At 40.8% G+C, this 16513-nt stretch overlaps 1 protein-coding gene across 7 annotated transcripts in view; it reads left to right on the forward strand.

Annotated features, from left to right (window-relative positions):
- The window catches only part of ITPR2 (inositol 1,4,5-trisphosphate receptor type 2), a 334430-nt gene that overhangs the window by 62331 nt on the left and 255586 nt on the right, over positions 1-16513 (forward strand). For 4 of the 7 annotated variants that reach the window (XM_083574843.1, XM_083574846.1, XM_083574847.1 and 1 more), the window contains 4 exons: positions 11716-11760; positions 14830-14984; positions 15944-16043; positions 16132-16292. In XM_083574843.1, the coding sequence (XP_083430969.1) occupies positions 11716-11760; positions 14830-14984; positions 15944-16043; positions 16132-16292 (461 nt within the window). The remainder of the gene's footprint in view (positions 1-11715; positions 11761-14829; positions 14985-15943; positions 16044-16131; positions 16293-16513) is intronic. The other 3 variants (XM_083574844.1, XM_083574845.1, XM_083574849.1) reach the window with 3 other exon arrangements.

Raw genomic sequence — 16513 nt, forward strand, 5'->3', positions numbered from 1 at the left:
GAACATTTGCAAATGAAGAGGCAGGGTAAATCTCATCAGGCAGGAAATTCCATCATCTAAGCTAGGGGGTCACCAAAACAGTGCCCAAGGGGGCACCAGCAACCGCAGAGGTCTTTTCTGTGCCTTTCAGAATGAACCACTCTGTTGGAGTCAACAAAATAAGCTGCAATATATGCTTGATTGCAGTGTGTGTATGTTACCCATAACAATTTTCCCTGGGCCCAAAGGGTTGACAACACATAACTGTTAGGCTACCACTATACATTTAAAGCTGTTTTGCTTCATGAAAAAGGAAAGCATGCCACTAGGTGGCAGTGCACACATACTCCTTACATAAAGCAGTGAAGTATTTGTAATACAGTACAGTGGTACCTCGGGTTAAGTACTTAATTCGTTCTGGAGGTCCGTACTTAACCTGAAACTGTTCTTAACCTGAAGCATCACTTTAGCTAATGGGGCCTCCCGCTACTGCTGCGCCGCTGGAACACGATTTCTGTTCTCATCCTGAAGCAAAGTTCTTAACCTGAAGCACTATTTCTGGGTTAGCAGAGTCTGTAACCTGAAGCGTATGTAACCTGAAGCGTATGTAACCCGAGGTACCACTGTACTGTGGAGTATTTAAGTGTTTGTGTGAGAATTAGACACAAGGACTGAAGCAGATATGGTAGCAGAAGCATTTCAAAAAAGTTTATTTTCAGCGCTGAAATTTGATTTCTATTTTTTTAAATATATTTTTTATTCTTTTTCCATAACAAATTATACATCCAAAACATCTTTTTTACATCCAAATTCCTCCTTACTGACTTCCCTCCTCCCGCCTGAAAAACCTTCCTAGTACTTACTTTCTCCACAGTTCTTAAATTTAAATTACACCACCAAATTATTAATTAATTTTTTACAATCTAACAATATTCCTACCTTTTCTCTTCACAGAGCTTCCTTAAAACTTACAAACGTTATCTGATTATCACTTAATTTTTGCATATATTGAATAAATTTCATCCAATCTTCTGTAAATCTTTGATCACGTCGGTTCCGGATCCTTCCTGTTAGTCTATTGAGTTCCGCATAATCCATCATTTTCATTCTCCATTCTTCAATCGTAGGTAACTATTCTTGTTTCCACTTCTGGGCCATCAAAGTTCTTGCTGCTGACACTGCATATAAAAATATCTTCCTATCTTTCTTATCTATCTCATTACCTATTATTCCTAGTAAAAACGCTTCTGGTTTCTTTACAAATGTATATTTCAATACTTTCTTCAATTCATTATAAATCATTTCCCAAAAGTTTTTGGGAAAGCGACATCTTAGGCCCCTTCTGCACTATACATTTAAAACAGTATCATACAGCTTTAAATAGTCATCTTCCCTAAAGAATCCTGGGAACTGTAGGGCACTGAGAGTCTCTCCCTTCACAGTGCTACATTTCCCAGAGTTCCCTGGGAGTACCTCTCTGAGGGAGAAGGGGAGATGAAGAATTTCATTGTGTTGGATCAGAAAATGGATATGCTTACCAACAGGACTGGCCCAGGACATCTTGGGGTAGAACAGCGAATGGTTGACTGATTGAGATACGTTGGCCTCTGAGATAGGAAATTTCACAAGTACCACTCCATGGGAGTAAAATTCAACAACAAATTATAAGAAGTAAAAAAAGGTTGTCTTTTCACATCACCCTAAATCAAGCTGTTTTCATAACTGTTTTCATAGCACGCTAGAGCAACATTGGCCAGCTTTAGGCTTTTGTGGTCTGCCCACAAAATTAAAATTCCTAATTAAAATTCCTTTGGTCCAGTGATATTTGTTTTCAAAGCAAGAATACAAACTTTTTCTCCCTGAACAGTTAAGGCATAACTAATACATGCTAATTACAGATAGGTAGCCGTGTTGGTCTGCCATAGTCAAAAAAAAAAAAAAAAATTCTTCCAGTAGCACCTTAAAGACCAACTAAGTTAGTTCTTGGTATGAGCTTTCAGATACCATGCTAAGTAATGCTAAGTAATGCTAAGTAATGCTAAGTAATGCTGAGAACACACTTGCTTATGGATATATGAAGTGACTTTCTCTTTCAGACCAAGGCCCCTCTAGTTCCCTGGAAGGCAGGAAATTTCCTTATATTGTGCAAGAACATCCTAGCTCAGCAGAGGCTCTCCAGGGTTTCAGGCAGGGGACGTTCCCACTCTTATCTGCAGAGGCCAAGGATTGAACCTGGGGCCTTCTGCATGCAGAGCAGATATCCTGATCACTAAGTTATGACCCTTCAAGCATATCTGGCAAGAATCCAAGCAGGCACTAGGTGGTCCTCTGGAAACTGGCCAGTGGTCCATCACTATACTACCATTTACTACTAGTATACTACCCCAAGGCCAGATAAGCCCTCCCCCACCCATTTCTTTCTGCTCTTCAAATTCCCTACCAATTTTGGTCACAGTCACAAAAGAAAATAGGGGAAGCACCGGTGTGTTTAAAAGCAGGAGGTATTTCCCTATCTTAAATGATCCACACAGATCAGTGTGTGTGTGTGTGTGTGTGTGTGTGTGTAGCAAACAAAAGTGAGGGAGGTAGCCACATCCCACCACTGTCATGTGCCCCCTGGAGAGTTGTCTAATGGTTAATGTGGCCCCCAAGTTGAGAAAAGTTAACCACCCCTGCACAGTATCCAAAGCACTTTGTATAAAATACTGTAAAGTTTACAGCAATCCTTTAGAAAGGCTAGTATTCTTTTTATTTTTAAATTAATTTTCAAAGTTTCAAGAAGAAAATAAATCTTTTTACACACACACACACACACACACACACACACACACACAGAGAGAGAGAGAGTCTTGTTTACATTAAACCATAATTCATATCAGTACCTTTATGGGGTTCCCTGAACCCCTGGACTTCCCTCCACCCCTCCTTGGCTTCCAAAATTTATCTTCCTTTTTAAACTAAATCTAATTGCATTTATCCAAATTATTGTACTTCATTTTTATCCTTTGTTATTTTAAATTACAAGTGCTATGTCAATCCTGCTAACGTTTTTAGATTTTCACAGCGTTCTTTAATATATTCTATAAAGTTATGCCATTCTCTATTAAATTCCCAGTCAGCCTTGCCATCTCCGCATAGTCCATCATCTTCAATAGCCATTCTTCCTTCAATAGGGCTATTTCTTCTTTCCATCCCTGGGTAAATAGTATTCTTGCCACTGTCGTTGCATACATACAGTGGAGTAGCAAGGTCAGGTGGTACCCAGTGCAGAAAATTTCTTGTCACCCCCCCCCCCGATTTTTGTTTTTTGCCTGCAAAAATGGTTTGACTTTGTTTCATTTTTTGGGGGGGCAGCGAAAGTTGTTGAGCTATTGCGTGCATTGTGATGAGTCTGCCTGCCACAGCTGAGAGGGAGCCAGCGGGCGGACAGTTTCTGCAGCGGGAAGCCAGCACGCACCAAAGCCACAGCGTCTCTCACAGACGTTGAGTGCTGTAAACCATTTTGTCACCCCTTTCAGAGGTGACACCTGGGGTGGACAGCACCCACTGCACCCACTTTCCTATGCCCCTGCATACTAAAACAGTATTTTCTTATCATTCGGTAATTCTTCTCCTATTATACCTAATAGAAAGGCCTCTGGGTTTTTTTTAAATCAAAAGTTATTTTCAACATTTTTTTCAGTTCATTATAAATCATTTCCTAGAAGGCCTTAGCTATTTTACAGGTCCACCACATATGATGTGGACCTGTACCCTCTTTAACTTTACACTTCCAACATATGTTCTTATAAATTTTCACTAATCTTGTAGGAGTCAAATACCATCTATACATCATTTTCATATAGTTCTCTTTTAACGTAGAACAGGCTGTAAATTTTAAATCCTCATTCCATAACTTCTCCCATGAAGCAAATTGTATATTATATTCCACATCTTTTGCCCAGTGTATCATTACAGATTTTACTTCCTCATCTTTTGTTTCCCATTCCAGCAACAATTTATACATTTTTGACAGAACTTTTTCATTATTTTCCAAAATTCTTTCTGCAATCTCAAAAATTCTTTACCAAAACCAACTCCTTTATCCAACCTAAAAATGTCATTTAGTTGATGATATTGGCGCCAATCAGTTAACAGATGTCTTATGTCTTCAAACTTTTTTACTTTCAATTGATTTTCCTCCTCATTTAACAACTCTCTATACGTTGCCCATTCTTTTTCCATATTTATTTTTTTAACTGACAACACTTCTAATGGTTGCAGGTAGGTAGCCTTGTTGGTCTGCCGTAGTCGAAACAAAATAAAAAAATTTCTTCCAACAGCACCTTAGAGACCAACTAAGTTTGTTATTGCTATGAGCTTTCATGTGCATGCACACTTCTTAGCCACCATGGGGTTTTCTTCTCTAATAAATTCTTATATTTTTCCCAAACAGCATAAATTGAATTTCTAATAAAATTGTTTAGAAATCCCTTCTGGACCTCAGGTATATCAAGCAGGAAATATACAAAATATTATCTTCAGTTCTTTTATGCCTAATCCAATTCCCCCCCCCCACCCATTTGCTGGGAAATGGGGGAAGTGGAGGTATCTCCACCAAACAGGGCAATGTATTACCAGAAACAAAAAAGAAAAGAAAAATAGTACAGTGGTACCTTGGTTTGCAACCACTTTGGATTACAACTGTTTTGGATTACAACCATGTCAAACCCGGAAGTGCATGTCCCTTTTTTTTATTACAACCCATTTTTTTTGGATTACGAACAATTTTTTTTGGGAGGCCCCATTGGCGACAGCGCGCCTTGGGTTACAACCTGTATTGATTTACAATTGGACCTCCGGAACGGATTATGGTTGTAAACCAAGGTACCATTGTACTTCCACTCCCAATTGAGTCTAATCCACTTTTTGCCGATTCTCCTTAAACACAATTGCACAGGAAAAAGGAAACAATGTTTTACACTGAAACTTAGTGTCTGTAGCTTCACCACACGGTTTTAACCTTATAGCCATTGTTTTAAAAGTCACTTTCTGCTGGAAATTCTAATAAAACACACTGTTCATTTCACTTCCCAAACTTTTAAATATAGGAAAACGTACGGACAATGTCCCTCGCTCTCTCTGTCTATTAATACTTTTGTTCGGCAAGAGTTCCCGTAGAAATCAGAGCGAAGATTAAAATGTCCTCTCGCCTCCCTTCTTTACCGGGAGGCAGGATTCTTTTCTGTCCTTGCACACTGTAACTTATTCTTCCAGTCTTTTCAGTCTTCTACTTTATCTTTACTGCAAAAAATTAGTTGGATATTTACCAATTATAAAGTTCTTCTAATGTTATCACTACTTGTAAATTGTCCCCATGCAGGGTAGCTTACACCAGGAAGGGGTGGACCTCCTTAAATTTCTCCCTTCACAGCGCCCAATTATTCCACTTTCCAATTAAGTCAAATTAAAGTTGTTTTATGCAATACGGGCTTTAAATTATATGGAGAAGGTTACCACATCCAGGCCGGAGTTTTAGGCTTCTCATCAGGAAGTTGATGGAGTTTTTCTTCACGCCGTGTCTAAATCCTGTCCCCTCCCGCCTTGTCTTTCGGCTCGGGGGAGGGGGGGCAGACAGGAGAGTTTGCTTCTGGTGCTGCCGAAAACTTCAGCACTCAAAATTTCCTTTTGAGCTTCTTTTGGGGTGCACAGTGCCCTTGTGCTCTCCCCTAAACCCCTCTTGATGAATGAGCCTTCCCTGGTGGTTAAGGCTCTTCACTCCGTCGCCATTCATGGTTCCCCCAGAAGTCCCAGGGAGACTAGTATTCTTGTCTCCTTGTTGTGGGGGCTGGTTGAATTTTGGTGGCTTGCCACTTCATGAGCTCAGGGCTGAGGTAAGATTTACTTTCCTGCACCACAGCTCACAGTTTCCTCATCAGCTCTTGGAGACTTGGGCAAACTGAATCTCCGTTTCGACATGATTGGCATGCCTCAATGTGATAATATGGTTGCAGTATTTCTTTTAGGACCTATAAACGTTTGACTACATGTTAAGTCTTTTGAGAGAACTGAAAACTAATCAGGGTACTATTAGCAATGAACAATGCCAGCCTAATGAAGAGGAAAAGCTTGGAAACGTGTGTGTGTGCATGTTTGTTATTATTGTTATAAATTATTGTGTGTCTTAGCTATGTTGATTGAGTGCTGTGCATTTGTGACTGAGGACTAAATTCACTGAAACTCCTCCCCCCCCCGCTCCCAAGTGGGATCCTTTCATTGATGACCTGATAGTAATTTCATATTGATTCCTAGTAGTAAGCCAGCTGTTAACATTTCACTGAGCAAAAACTGGTCAATATAAGTGAGTTTTTCTAGAATAGAATGTGTCTTTTGAAGGCAAAGTGTATTCAAGGTCATTGTGACTTCAAAAAAGGAACCTTTTGGCTGTTCTAAAATATCCTGCCATATACCTCAACTGCATTCTTCTCATTTAGAGGAATAGTATTATTTTTGAAATGTGTGTTTTTTTCTTTACAAGTCCTTTGAAAGGCAACAAAGTGAGCTGAGAGGAAGTTGCTGGGTGATAGAGGGAGAGGGGCTGCAGGAGTCAGCCCATAATCCCAGACCCAACTCCCCATGTCTTAACCATGATAAAGAGAGAGAACATTGCCAGAGTCTCTTTCTCCCTTTTAAGTTAGGCAGATGTTTGCTCTCTTAAGGCCTTCTGGATAAATTCATTTTTCACAAAGTGGATAAATTCATTTTTGGCCTCTACCATTAAACTCTGCTGGGGGAGGTGGAGAGGAACTTATGTGACTGAATGCTCCTGCATTCAAGGTACAAAAATTAAAGTCCATATTCATGTCAGCAATTGTCTGCAGTCTGAAGTGGTACAGCCCAGAACCAGGGTTGCTACCACGTTTGCTGTTTATCAGAACTAGAAGCTGGTATTTTCAGGCTGGCATGTTAAGTAACTGTTATTAAACCTTATGTATAAGTAACTGTTCTTAACCCTTATGTGTAAGATGAAGGTAATCAAACACAACTCTGTATGCAATGAAAGTATAATATGCGTGGAATACAATACAATTAATATTATGACTGAAAATCTTATTCTTCGGCGATCACTCATGCTGTTGTTGTTTATTGAGTTTATATACCGCCCTATACCCAGAGGTCTCTGGGCGGTTCACAGAAAACTTGCAGCCGAGTAAGATTGTCTTCCATGAATACAATCTTAACAGTGTGTCTGTAAGTGACTGTGGAGGCCAATTCTGGATCCACACATTCTTCCACATTGGGGACATAGGTTTCCGAGTGGGAGTTTTTCACAGTGACAGTTTGCCAAACGTGCCTTCCACTTAGCATGTTTCTCCTTTTTGCCCTGAGTTTGTGCTTCTTCCAAGTCCAAGACACCTTTGGTAAAGGCTGTTCTCCAGCTGGAGCGTTTGCAGGCCAGTGTTCCCTAGTTATCAGTGCTTATACTAAATTTTTAAAGATTTGCCTTGAGAGCATCTTTAAACCTCTTTTGTTGTCCACCGGTATTTCAATTTCCATTCTTGAGTTGAGAATAGAGTAGTTGCTATGGCAGACGATAGGCATCCGAACTAAATGACCAGCCCAACAAAGTTGATGTTGAATAATCATTGCTTCAACATTGGTGATCTTTGCTTCTTCCAGTACTGGCATTAGTTCGCCTGTCTTCCCGAGTGATGTGTAAATTTTTTTGGATACACCATTGATGGAATCTTTTGAGGAGTTGGAGATGGCGTTTATAAGTGGTCCATGCTCCACAAGCATACAGTAAAGTTCGTAGTACAATAGTTTGTAAACAAGGATTTTGGTTTCCCTGCAAACGTTCCGGTCCTCAAAAACTCTGCGCTTCAGTTGGAAGAAAGTTGCACTCACAGAGCTCAGGTGATTCTGGATTATGACATCAGTGTTGGCCCTTGTGGAAAGACAACTGCCCAGGTAGGAAAAGTGATTGACACTTTCCAATGGTGCACCATTAAGTTGTGGTACACCATTAAATGTGCAGCACTTTGGTTTTTTGGATATTGAGCTATAGGCTAAGCTTTCTGTAAGCTTCTGTGAAGATATTTAGGATGGTTTGGAGGTCATCCTCTGAGTGTACACACACTACATTGTCATCAGCATACTGAAGTTCTATGACGGAAGTTACGGTAACCCTATTCTTTGCTTTCAGCCTGCTCAGATTAAAGAGCTTTCCATCTGTTCAATATATGATTTCCACTCTGGAGGGGAGTTTCCCTTCGACAGTGTGTAGGATCATGATGATGAAGATAATAGAATTGAGGTGATAATACATCCTTGTTTAATGCCTGATCCTACTGTTAATGGTTCATTTTGCCAGTCATTGTTATCATGGCGGAGCCGAAGGATGTTCACAAATTTATCTGGGCAGCCGATTTTCAGCAGGACAGTCCACAAGGCAGTATAATTTACAGTATTGAAGGTCTTAGGTCAATAAATGCCATATACAGGGGTTGATATTGCTCTCTGCACTTTTCTTGAGGCTGTTGAGCTGTGAACATACCCACTGTCCCCCTAGAAGATCGAAAACCATTTTGGGATTCAGGAAGGGCATCCTCAGATATAGTTAAACTGTGAAGTTCGTGTTCATAATTGGTTCAGCTCCTGACTTGCATGGGCACTCAGATCCTAGTATAATGCATTAAATATATCTGGACCGACCTGAACAAGGCATATGAAACAAAGACCTTACCTAGGTTGGCTGGAATCCTCTGTGTACACAGTTTTATCTACAAAATGTACTACATAGTTGAACTCTTGATCTCAGTTATATTGAATAGCTTATATTCACAAGACTGTATATATTTTTTCAAGTTCCTCGTGACTGTACTTATATGCTTTGTGCTGGTATTATTTTGAGTCTTATAAAATACACTGAAAGCTCAATACAATTTTTAATACTTTTATTGCATGCTTACAGAGTTGTGTTTGATTGGATTCTATTCACTGTATTCCTTCGTTGTTGGATACTAAAATGAAGGTAAAGCAGTTGTGAGGGGGTAGTATGGTAGTATGAGGGTAAAACTTAAAGCAATTTTTTGTACATTTTGCTTTCCTTGAGTTGAATATTAAGGTACACTTCTGAATCCATTGACTCAGTGTGGCTATTCATCACTTTGTAATACTGCTTGTTACTATTCAGTACTATTCTATGTGGGGCTGCCCTTGAGACTGACCCAGAAACTCCAGTGGGTACAGAATGCTGCGGTGAGACTCCTTACTTGCCATTGGATCACATTCACTGGCGCCCGGTGGAGTACAGGATCAGGTTTAAGGTGCTGGTTTTAACCTTTAAAGCCCTATATGGCCTAGGACCCTCGTACCTACGGGACCGCCTCTCCTGGTATGTTCCACAGATGACCTTACGGTCTTCAAACAAAAACATCTTGGAGGTCCCGGGCCACAGGGAGGTTAGGCTGGCCTCAACCAGAGCCAGGGCTTTTTCGGCTGTGGCCCCGATCTGGTGTAACGCTCTGTCACAAGAGACTAGGGCCCTGCAGGACTTGAAATCTTTCTGCAGGGCCTGCAAGATAGAGCTGTTCCACCAGGCCTTTGGCCAGGGCACAGCCTGACCTCCTCCTTTGGTAATCCTCACAGAACTCTAGCCCAATGGTTGCTATTAATTTGATTTTGAATTGATTTCAGAATGAATTGATTTTAGAATGCTGTGTTACTTTTATTGTTGTTAGCTGCTCTGAGCCCGGCTTCGGCTGGGGAGGGCGGGATATAAATAAAATTTTATTATTATTATTATATTGCTTGGGTCCAAAACTATTGAATTAACCTTATGAACTGGTTATGTTTACAAATTAAAACCAGCTGTTGTAGATGGCCTGGAATTTATTTATTTTTTAAAAAGACCCCGCTCTTTAGTTAGATACTTGCCTTCATTATGATAAGCTGTATAACTGGAGGCGGAAATACTTGTAAAAGATCTTTAAATTTTTGCTATAAAAAAAAAGAAACCGTGTTTATCACGCCATCTAGAACTTTAAGCCACTGATTAAGCAAATCAGTGGATTTGTGGCCCAAAGTATAAGGAACCAGTGAAAAGCCGAGACAAGTGCTGAATGTGTGCAGTGAGCATCTCAAGAAGTAGCAAGAGACATTCATTTCAGCTCTACATAGAAATGTGCGTGTGCAGTGCATTGCTGAGCAAAACATGACTTTATTTCTTGGTTTCTCTCCTGCGTGTGTGTATGTGTGAGAGTGTGTGTTTCTGTGGTGTGTGAGTGTGTGTGGAGGGGGAAACGGCACATTCCTCATATAACAATATAGCATGCTAACTATTAGTTAATAGACACTTTGAAGCTTCAGAGGTTTCAGAAAAGTGCTGGGTCTCTGAACTATGTCTTCTGCATTCCACTTCTCAGACCACAGGTATGAATGTGGTGGTCAGAAAAGGACAGGAGCTGTGTGGAAGATGGGCTAAAAGGATGTTATTTCTCTTCTCCCAGTTATTTTTCTATTCTGGAGACTTTAGGTTTGGATTCATTTGATTCTGGATAAGCATGCTAACCTAACTTGTGTGTGACAGAAATATGGACGGACAAGTTAGAAAGTGTTAACCTCTCCCAACGCCACCCCCAATTTCTGAGTGTTGCATTCTGCAAGTTGGGGAGGTAGAATAAAGCCATTCTTCTCTCTAGGTGTCCTGTCTACCAGTCAGCCTTGGGGTCCTCTTGATGTACATATAGCCCACTGTTCAATATTCTTCCTCTCTGAGGTGATGTTGGGCTTCTCCCTCCTTACTGTTCTTTAAAATTTCAACATTAATGCTGAGGTTCCCTAAGGGAACATTTCAGCAGTTTGTGGTTGTCATGACAACCATGGCCCTGACTCAGTTAATACTAGACCTGTCAGGACATGAGGTTTAGAATAAGTCTCAGTGGCTCACTGTGGCCAATTTGCGCCACACTTTGCAGATTGGACTACAGATAAATTGTTGTGTCTGTGGATGTGCCTAAAATATCTGCTTGTCTTGTTGTGATGCATATCTTTCAGTTTGTTTAGCCTGAGAATATGGGCAGGAACTTTGAGGCCAGCCACATGTAAACTTGACCTTTCCCACTCTTGCTCACTAAAACTTTCAGGAAGGAATTGAGTAAATGTGTAGAGGGGGTGAAAAATGTGAAACCACTGCTAAAAAGAACCCTCCTAAGATCCCTCTACCACCTGGACCAGTTTCCATCCTCTTTTGGGGCGGGCAAGGCGCTTGAGTGGGTGGTGACCCACCTCTAGGTGGTTTGGATTATACAGATTATCTAGATGCATTTCAGTCAGACTTTAGGACTGAAATTGCTTTGGTAGAACTATGGTAGAACTATGGTTGGAACTGGACAGGAGAACTGCATCCCTCTTTTGTCAGACCTCTTGGTGGCTTTTTATACCATTGACTATGGTATACATCTGCTGGATTGGATCCCTGGATGGCACAGTTCTGTGCTGGTTTTGGTACTACCTGGTGAACAGGTTCCAGAAATGCTGCAATAGTCTATATGTAGACTAAGAAACTGGGAGTTAATTCAGGCAAGACAGGCATGCTGTTGGTCAGGAGGTGGGTTTGTGGTGGGAAAGGAAAGTTGAAAAGCCTTAAGTGCATGTGGAACAATATTCATGGCCTTTTGAACATACATAACATATGCAGTTTAAGATCAACCTCCCTTTTTTCAAAATTTTATTAAAAGTGCTTTCTTTTTACAGCTTAATCCACACTATCCAGATGGTAGTAATGGGGAAAAGGCTTTGGTAAGTGCAACTGCTTCTTTAAATAAAATGTGGTGAAATGCTCCCTTACATAATCTGATCTAATTAGAAAGAAAGTGCCTGTGACATTTGGGTTGTAGAAACAAACTGTGTACAATATCGACAAGAAATATATTTCTGTTACAGAGTTGGGAGCTTAAAAATCCTATGTTGATGTGACTTTTGCTTTCTATTTATTCATTTATTTTAAAACCTGGCAACAACTTTTCCTGACAAAAAGTTCTCCAAGCAACTGGCAATAATTATGGCTTTCCAAAATAAACAGACCAAACAAATTTTACAATGTGTCATGAGTTGGCTTAAAAACAAATGCCACAATATGCTTTAATTCTATTAATGTTTGTTTTTTAGTTATTGTTCCCCCGTGTTTTTAGCTGCTCATATTTTATCAGTAAGCTGTCTTTAGACCCTGTCAGGGAAAAAGGTGGGATATAAATAAATATATAACAACAACATGACTCCAAAAATATATAGAGGGTGTTAGGCTGGTACAGTTCAAGAGAGAATTATGGACTTGGGAAGCCATGATAGCAGAGGTGCTAATCTGGATGTTGCTGGGCATTGTCCCATCATCTTTGACCATTGGCCATGCTGGCTGGTGCTGTTGATGTGAGAGACCCCCAAATAAGTGTGGTAATTATACTTTACAGAGTTGTGCAGAAGTTGTTTTTCACAGTTCTCTTTTTCCCATAGAAAAACCACACAAAGTTTAAAAACAACATATCACTTTACTTGCTGTGCTTGCTCTTGTCAGATTGAATATACAAGAGAGGCATGTAATACGTTACTAAAATATATTTACATGACTTTGTATCGGAGTGACTAATATTTACAGACTGGCTCTTAGGAGGCAGCCTCATAACACAACACACTTTCTGCTCTCACAGTTAAAACTCTAAGTTGATAACTGAACTATACAGTATACAGTATATATGACATCACAAGATTATATACTACAGCATTAACCCTTTGCATAGTTTTTTGGATGCACCATTTCCACAATAAGCCACAGGTTATCATCATTGCATTATAGAGAGGGCCCTACTTCTGATCTCAGTATAGACCTGGCACAAAAGAGAATCAAGAAAGTCTGAGACTTTTTTTTTACCTTTTAAGGCTATGAATTATTTTCATTACCCTATAGCAGGGGTCAGCAACCTTTTTCAGAAGGGGGCCGGTCCACTGTCCCTCAGACCTTGTGGGGGGCCAGACTATATTTTGAAGAAAAAATAATGAACGAATTCCTATGCCCCACAAATAACCCAGAGATGCATTTTAAATAAAAGCACACACTGTGTTTAAATAAAAACACTGTGTTTAAGCTGGAGACATATTATAGTTAATTAAAGTAAATAAGTTAACCTGAAAGAATGCATTTCCTGACCCACTTTGTTTCACAAATTTCATTTTGTTTAATAAAACTTTTCTTGTTTGTTTGAGCATTTTCTGCCTGGGACTGTAATCACAAAGTTTTCCCTCACACAAGTCCCCCACATGATAGCCTGTGGTAAATTGTAAAACCTGGTGTAATTAGCATACAGAGAGAGGTGTGTGCTATATTTAATTGGGGGCAGTTAGTGGGGTGAGTCCACTGTTTGTGCAGACTTCAAAAGAGGAATGAGAGAGAGAGAGAGAGAGAGAGAGAGAGAGAGAGAGAGAGAGAGAGAGAGAGATTTGGCCCCTAAAGCTCTGTTAATGCTGTATGGGATTGCTGGTTTTGTAAGCCGCTGCTAAAGTTGTTTTAACACAGAGACACCAGATTATGCTTGATTTAGCAGATGTTTCTAGAACTCTGGTGGTTGTTAAATTTAATTTTAAAGTTCAGTTAGTACTGCAGCTTAATGGTCTTCATGGAGGGAAATAACATTAGGACTGTAACTATGCTTTCAGAGGCAGCTTTTCCAAAGAATGAGCTTATAAAGTCTGGGGCACTTGTGCTTATGCAGAGAAACAGTGCAGGAGTGTACTGTTGCAGATTTCTGGTGGAGCAGAATAATCTTGAATGTCTCTCTAAGTTTAAAACAAAAGATCAATGCATGTAGAAAAGTAGTAAGATGAGCCTTGGGGTCTCTTCTAACCCTACGATTCTGTCATTCTAAGTAAGGAAAAATACTCGGTTAAAATTCTTCATTCAGACATTCTGTTTTTCTGTATGCAGGTAGCTTTGAGTTTATTAAAAAAAAACTTGGGAGAGAATTTGAGTTTAGAATCCTCCTCCAGGGCATATATACAGTCCCAAGAAAGGCTATACCACACCACATGATATTCATAGTCACAATACCTAGCTGGGACCTGTATTCACAGTAGTGGCTTCCTGGTTGAGCTTATGCCACATCTCAACAGCTAAATGTGCAGTGTAGGACTGTTATGTACTAGAACAAGAGGCAGGTAGTGTCCTAGAATGCAACAACCTGATTGGCCTGCAGGAGCAGCCCAATCAGGCTCCAGGAGGGAAACATAATCAACCAATCAGACAGTACTCATTGTGTAAATAATGTATGTAAAGCCTGAGGTTGGGGGGGGGATTTGCTCACTGTTCCTATGAGCTGAAATAAAGAACATGAAATTACTACTCAACTGAGTATATTTCAAGGACTGATATAAATGGAGCACATATCATGGACAAGCTGTTTTGCAAAGTTGACTGCCCTTGTTGGTGGGGACAAAAAAACACAGCCTTTCCTGATGCTCGATGCCTCCTGTCTGTCCTTTGTCTTTTATCTTTGTACTCCTTTAAAGCAAGCGCTTTGATGCTGTATTCCTCTGCCAAACACCCAGCAGCCCTGACGGAACTCACATTGAGCAATAACATGTTCTGTAATAGGAACTTTTTGTTGGCCTCTGACCTATTTGTGTGAAAAGGCAGCTTGCATCCCATCATCCTTGAGGCAGGTTGGTCCTTCTGTTTTGAATATGAGAAAAGAAGCTAGTAACCCTACAATTTCACTCTAGTAACCCTACCCCCTTCACCTTGCAAAGAAAAAATATATTATTCTTGCAGAACTAACAATAGGATGCTGTGTAAACCAAAGTGTCCTTGTTCTTCATCAGCAGAGAGACAGCGAACTTCTCATTTCAAAGAAGAAACGACATGCTGGGGAAAAAATTATGTATACGCTGGTGTCTGTGCCACATGGAAATGATATTGCCTCTCTTTTTGAACTGGATGCTACCACCCTTCAGCGAGCTGACTGCCTGGTTCCAAGGTAGTGTTGCATGTGTATCTGTGGGCTTGCCAGCTGAAAAGTCAGCAGTTCAAATCTGCGTGATGGGGTGAGCTTCTGTTGCTCTTTCCAGCTTCTGCCAACCTAGCAGTTCAAAAGTACACCGGTGCAAGTAGATAAATCATGTTTCTGTGCACTTTGGCACTCATTACTATGTCCCATTGTGCCAGAAGTGGTTTAGTCCTGCTGGCCACATGACCTGGAAAGCTATATGTGGACAAACATTGGCTCCCTTGGCCTGAAAAGGGGGATGAGCGCCGCAACCCCATAGTCGTCTTTGACTGGACTTAACCATCCAGGGGTGCTTTACATGTGTGTGTGTGTGTGTGTGTGTGTGTGTGTGTGTGTACATGTACGTGTACCCAGTGCTTTTTTTTGGGGGGGAAGGTGCCGGAACTCATGATGAAGTGTGGAGGAGGAGAGAGCCTGTGCCGGTCTATAATAAGGGGGCATTGCAGCAACCCAATTTCAGGGGGTTATTTTAAGCTTGGAAGAAAGGTCAGGTAGTGCTTGGGAGAGAGGCCGAGGTTGCCTTCCATGTACCTGCTTAGCCAGTGTCTCCAGCCTCTCTCTCTCTCTCTCTCTGGGGGTGAGTGATTATGTGCGTGAAGACTGCAAAGCCGTATGACCCTGCAGAGCAATAGTGCTTCCTAAGGGAGCATGCTAGGCTAGCCTTCCTCCACCTCCTCCCTTTACTTGCCTCTTTGTGATGGAGGTAGCTGGTGCTGGCTAAAATCAGGGGAAGAAGAGGGGTAGGCTAGTGCTCCACATTTCCTTCTTCCTTCCCTTTGTTAATCTGAGCATAAAGCCTCCAACCACAGGTGGAGACCAGGGCTGGACCCATTGTCAGCTGATTCCTTCCCAGTGGATTTGAAAACAACATTTGATGCTCCAATGATTTTACATTTATTCCTTGAGAGCTGTTGTTTTACTTTGTTTAGAAATTCTTATGTGCGACTGAGACACCTGTGCACCAACACATGGGTCACCAGTACCAGTATCCCAATAGACAAAGACGAAGAAAGGCCTGTGATGTTAAAGGTAAATACCAACAGTCAACATAACTTAAGCAAAGAAAGCTGCTTTCTCACGTTAAATTTTGGTTGTTCTTCCCCTGCCAATATTACAGATTGGGACCTGCCAAACGAAAGAAGACAAGGAAGCATTTGCTATTGTGTCTGTTCCTCTGTCTGAGGTTAGAGATTTGGATTTTGCTAATGATGCCAACAAGGTTTTAGCATCCACAGTTAAAAAGTTGGAGAATGGCTCTGTAACTCAAAATGAAAGGAGGTCAGTGATCCTTTCTTACCTTTTGCCTCCCTCCCTGACCTAAAGATACCAAGCAAATGCTTACAGCTAATACAGGCTTTCACAAGAGACTACTAAACCAGATGTTGGAAATAATTGATCAGTTCAGCATTATTATGCTACAGCAGCTATGAGGCATCTGTGGCCCTCCAAGTGTTGCTGGAGTCATAAGATCACAGAATTATAGAGTTGGAAGGGACACC

This window comes from Podarcis filfolensis (assembly GCF_964270895.1).
Source record: "Podarcis filfolensis genome assembly, chromosome: 10".
NCBI lineage: Eukaryota > Metazoa > Chordata > Lepidosauria > Squamata > Lacertidae > Podarcis > Podarcis filfolensis.